The sequence below is a fragment of the Lactuca serriola genome, chromosome 5, assembly GCF_051521515.1.
Source record: "Lactuca serriola cultivar US96UC23 chromosome 5, Lser_US96UC23_V15, whole genome shotgun sequence".
Lineage (NCBI taxonomy): Eukaryota > Viridiplantae > Streptophyta > Magnoliopsida > Asterales > Asteraceae > Lactuca > Lactuca serriola.
This window is the reverse complement of record NC_136412.1, coordinates 334266383-334271790: the sequence shown is the minus strand read 5'-3', so window position 1 is coordinate 334271790 and position 5408 is coordinate 334266383. Positions and strand designations below refer to the sequence as shown.

At 33.9% G+C, this 5408-nt stretch overlaps 1 protein-coding gene across 1 annotated transcript; it reads right to left on the bottom strand.

Moving 5' to 3' along the window:
- Positions 1-4263: 4263 nt before the first annotated feature.
- LOC145055275 (17.8 kDa class I heat shock protein-like) lies at positions 4264-5039 on the bottom strand. The gene has a single exon (XM_079003572.1). It carries the CDS (start codon positions 4908-4910, stop codon positions 4446-4448), a length of 465 nt encoding a protein of 154 aa, XP_078859698.1. The 5' UTR covers positions 4911-5039; the 3' UTR covers positions 4264-4445.
- Between the last annotated feature and the right edge of the window lie 369 nt (positions 5040-5408).

The following is a 5408-nucleotide window of genomic DNA, read 5'->3' as shown; positions in this document are numbered from 1 at the left end:
GAGTGTGGGTAACATTTGTACCCTCCGAAATTGATTTTTCAACAATGGAAATTTTGACTTTCCTCACAAGATTTTACTTTGAAGGTTTTGAAAAATATGTTTTCGCTACATTTTTGGATTTGCTTGATGACACGTTGGTTTTAGAAGGATTTGGTTTAAAAATTGTGCCATCATATTTTGCAATAAAAAAGATGAACCAGTCCGAGGAAAAATGTTTTGGACTGTGTTGACATTCACACAAGATTTACGCCAAGTAGAATAGTTTACTTTCTTGGGTTCTATGCGACTGGGAGATTCAAAAGGTCTTTTGAGAATCTTAGTAGGAGCAAAAGAGTTCTGACAGTGAGGTAATTCATGAGAATTCTGAGATGCACTTGGTTTGGATTTTTGAAGGAACCTGGAAATTAGTCTAGTTTTAACTTCTTTCTTATGTGCATTTCGAGCTTCTACTTTGGAATTTTTCAAGGAACCTGGAAATTAGTCTAGTTTTGGATTTTTCAAGGAACCATAAAGAGTCAGAAAGGTGGAAACTTTATGACCTTGCATGCACAAAAAGTGCTTAATCCTTAAAGACCCAACACCTTAATGCCTTAAGACTCCTATTAACATGCATGGGACAAAACTAGCCATTGAAGCACCATTTTTATGACTTAACCCTACTACTAGAGTCTGAATATACAACTTAATGAGTCAAGAACATGCCATGTTCGATATTTAACAATTTGGGCCAAAAAGGACATAAAAATCAACACATAAGCAAGATCTAGTGAACTGGCCATCAAGGTTTAAACTTTATACCTTCTATATAATGATAGAGAAGGATGCAAAACTCCCAGATCCAAGCTTCACCACCATCTTCCTCTTCCTTTGGAACACACAAAAACTCACACTAAATCTTCCAAGTGCTCAAATAAGGCTAGGGTTTGCAAGAGATCACGAGTATGATGATGGAGGTTGGAAATAAGAACAGAAATGAGGCTTAATGTTGCTTAAATATGTGCAAAACCCTCAAAACCAGGGTTTGTGATCTGGCCATGTACGCCCAACGCCCTAGTACGCATGGCGTACTCCCATAACCTCAAAATTATGGAAGTACCACCGTGGCTTAATTGAACACATTCATGCCCTTAGGGTCTAATTTACAAAATAATAAAATCATAAGGGTTAAAAATAAAAGTATCTTAACGACGGGATGTTACATATGAAAGTTCTAAAATCAAGACATTCCTATGGTTTTAGTCCCTAAACAACTTGAAAAAGTATGTTTTATCCTTTTAATTTTTTTTCTATTTCCTATATTTATGTTCTTTTTTATATAAAAATAAAAAATAAATTACCCATCCCACCACTCGTGCCCGTGCCTTCCCATTCTCTACCTTCCCATTCTCTCCCTCTTTCTCTTTGACTTTATTTTCGTTTCCATTCTCCTTCCTATCGAGCAACAACATCACTAATGTCTCTATCCTATCTCATCCACTAAAGAATCCATGGAACAACACAAAATCACAAAATCAAACGTGTAATCTGTTGGTGATTTTATGTCATCAAATATTATTCAAGTGTAACATGATTAAATTTGTTGACCAAAAGTGATCTTGTTAAATATTGAACAAGTTAGGATGGTGTAGGAGTGCACACTTGTTCAAGTTTTTCAAGATTCAAAGTACATTGTTATTTAAGGGAGAAGCCCCTAAATGAACGGGGTTCTGGGGGCAGCACCTCTGGCGGGGTCCAAGGGGTAGAGTCCCTGAGATCCATTTAATGACATGTTTAGTAGTTTTATGACAGTTTTCAGACATGAATGATATATCCGTTTTTGGTCATTTTTCTGGTACATCTTGAAGAACATTTTCAAATACATTCTCAAATTTCATTCTCTGAATTTCATCCAATTGAGTGTTCGATCTGTACCATCGAAATACTTCAATTTGATAGTGAATCACGACTTTTAGAGAATCCAAGCAATCTATTCATCCTCTATTTTCTAACATAATCCAGATTACTATTTCATTAGTAATGGTTTTGATTTCAGTAATTCATGATCGAGTAAACAAAGATTATCTTTACCTCACTAAACAACATGTTTTTCTTCAGGAGCTCCTAATCCACAACCCAACTATCCTTCACCTTCTCTTTCACCCACAGCAACATCAGTTCTTGTTACTATGATCTTTTTTCCTCGGTGTACACGATGCCTTCCTCTTCGGTTAGTATTGCGTAGTCACTATAACAGATTACTTTGGTGCCTTCATCTCATAGTTCCAACGTACGTACACACTCTGAATCAAGTTGAAAACCCAGAAGATGAAAACCCACCAACGTCATTATCGACTTTGTGAAAACTAAGAACATGAAAATCCAACATTGTTAGTCAATGAAGATCATCGAACGGAGTTCAGGATGTCCATGAGCGGTGATGGCATATAATCATAGAGTAGGAATCTAAATAACCTTACCTCTGATTTTATACCCCAAAAAAGGTGGATATGATTTACTTTATTTCTCTCTGAAAAAATCGAATGCACAAAAACAACAGAAAAAAAAATCCAAGTCTTGGACTACAAGATTGGTCGGAGATGAGGTCATTGATGGAGAAGGTGGAGAAGATGTTGGAATCTACAGCCACAAGTTTTGTTCTTGAAACATCTTTATGTCTATCTCACATTGGAGATCATGCTTGAATGAAGAGGAAGCAACTGCTAGTAGTGGTAAGGGGAATGAAGGCAGGGGTGATGAGAACAAAGGTGGCGGAGACGGAATGGGATGAGGGAAGGTGGGATTTTTATCGAGGGTTGTTTATTGTTTATGTATATGTATATGTATATGTATATGTATATGTATATGTATATGTATATGTATGAGAGAGAGAAGGTACTGTAAGTAGGTGTTGGGAAAGGGGTGAGATGATTTTTTTTTGTCAATTTTTAAAGTAGTAAATTAAATGTAAAAACACGAAAAAATAAATGAAAAGGTAAAACTGTCCTTTCGATTCTTCTAAGATCAAAACTATAGAAAAAAAATATTTCAGATCTTTCATGCAAATCAAATTTTTTTTTGGATCATATCAACATTTTTTACGAAACCAAAGACCAATTTTCTTGTTTAGTCACCATAAAACAATAACTTTTTGCTAGGGTTCTAAAAAATGCACCAATTGTGTGCCATGACGACAATGTGCGACTACAACGCCCCAAAAACCCTTATGGCGAGCCTAACCAAAGGTGAGTCATTTGACCCACCTAAAATATAAAAATACCAATAGTTATATATAGAAATAATTTATGACATACCTTAATGTTTTTGACAACAAATATATCAGAAAATCAAGATTTCTACAACACACATTTTTTATTTCGGTGGCCTAAAATCCGAAATGTCCAATTTACTTTCTATAATATAATAAAAGATAGTTCAATACAACTTACAATTAAATAAAGAAAAAAATATAATATTTCCTCTAATAAATGAAGATTTTTTTTGCCACTTGTCACACTCTTATTTAATTTGTCAAATGTCATTTTATGGTTATTTTAAATTAATTTTTTTTCCACATGTCATTTTATGAGTTTGTCTATTTTATTAAATTTCATATAATATTTTAGTGTAATAATTGCAATAAATGGATATCAATTTTATTAATAAACTTACCTTTAAATTTCAAAATTCATAAATTAAAGTTTATTAATTTTTTTTTAAATTCTTTGTTTAAATTTAAAAGATAAAAAGTATTTGCATTATAATAATTCATTATTTTTCTTATTTTCTTATAAATTCAAAGTTCTTAAATATTTTAACTTTTATATTTAACTTTTTTTTTTTAAATTAACCCATATACTATACAATATATAAGTTTCACAACTAGGATAATATAATATGAGATTTACTTAAGCATAAACCACAACCAGATAACGGGATTTACTTAAAAAGTAAACCACATGATTTTTGGTTTTTATGTTCTAGACTTGTAGGCTTGCCGTGGTTTTGTTCAAGTCACATTTTTTGCTTTTTCTAATTGGTTGGGCATAAAGCCATTGAGTTTTAGTTAAATGTTTATTGCCTGAAGGCTCTATCACTAAAAATATCCCTAAATATCATAAATATGTTATACAAATTTGTAGTTCTATAAGGGTAACGACATCCGGTCAATTCGCTATCCAGCGGGCATGGTGAGACATCCCAGTATTTGGCTCCCCTTTAGTCCTTTGAAAAAAGAACATAAAGAGAGATAATTAAGAGTGAAGAAATAAAATGAGCAGAAAAAACTAAATAAACGCAAGCAAATTTATTTCATTACAGAACAAATTACAAACTTTTAACTTATGTTTTCATACAATCTCCTTAATTCCCATTTTCCATGCACACATATTTTAAATCTTATTTTTTTTATTCAATATAAAGACATCCATATTCCATCCCATTCATGAAGACACTCAATTACTTAACCTTCAACCCGAGATATCAATGGCTTTCACCTCAGGCTTCTTCACCTCCTGCTTTGGCACAGTCACAGTCAACACTCCGTTCTCCATTGAAGCCTTCATCTCATCAACCTTTGCATTCTCCGGCAATCTGAAACTCCTCTGAAACTTGCCGGAGCTCCTCTCCACACGGTGCCACTTGTCGGTCTTCTCCTCTTTCTCGCTGCTCCTCTCTCCACTGATCTTTAAAATCCTACCTTCTTCCACCTCAACCTTCACCTCCTCCTTCTTCAACCCTGGAAGATCCGCCGTGAAAATGTGAGCTGCTGGGGTCTCCTTCCAGTCAACTCTGGGGGTGGTTTCACGGACAGTTGCCCGAACATCAGATAGGGAGGAGGTCAATAAACCGTCAAAGGGATCCCAAATGTCTAAAGAAAAGGGATCAAAGACACTGGATCGCCGGCTACCAAAGAAGCTTGGAATTATCGACATATTTGCAAAGGAAAGTTAGGAAACGCTTGAACACTAAATTAAGATCGTGAAAGAAAGTGTTGGGATGGTGGAAATGAAGAAGGTGGTGGTATTTGTAGATGAATTGAGAGGCTTCTGGCGCCTTCAAGGCAAAAGGGTTTCTCTTTCGCTAGAATGCTCATGTATTATTTTTCTTTTCTTTCTATTATTTTATTTTTTAACTTTTCTTATTTGCTTTTTCTACGGATATGTAACGACAACTATATTAAAAGGGTTAATAATACTTTGTAGAAACCAATTATTTTCATTATTCTTAATAAACCGATTTTATTACAAAGTAGATGCATTTATTTTTATTTACTTGTTATACCATTATAAAAGTTATTTTACAATGTTATAGTTTTGGTCCTAGTTTTAATTTTGTTACGATTTATGTCTTAGGCCCTGGTTGTTTGCCTCTTAATTGCAAAATTAAGGGGTAATGTCTTAAAAATTCAGATTAGATTGTTTGGTTGCATC

Excerpts from the sequence above, each read along its gene's own strand:
- LOC145055275 (XM_079003572.1), bottom strand. The coding sequence starts at position 4,910 with ATGTCGATAATTCCAAGCTTCTTTGGTAGCCGGCGATCCAGTGTCTTT.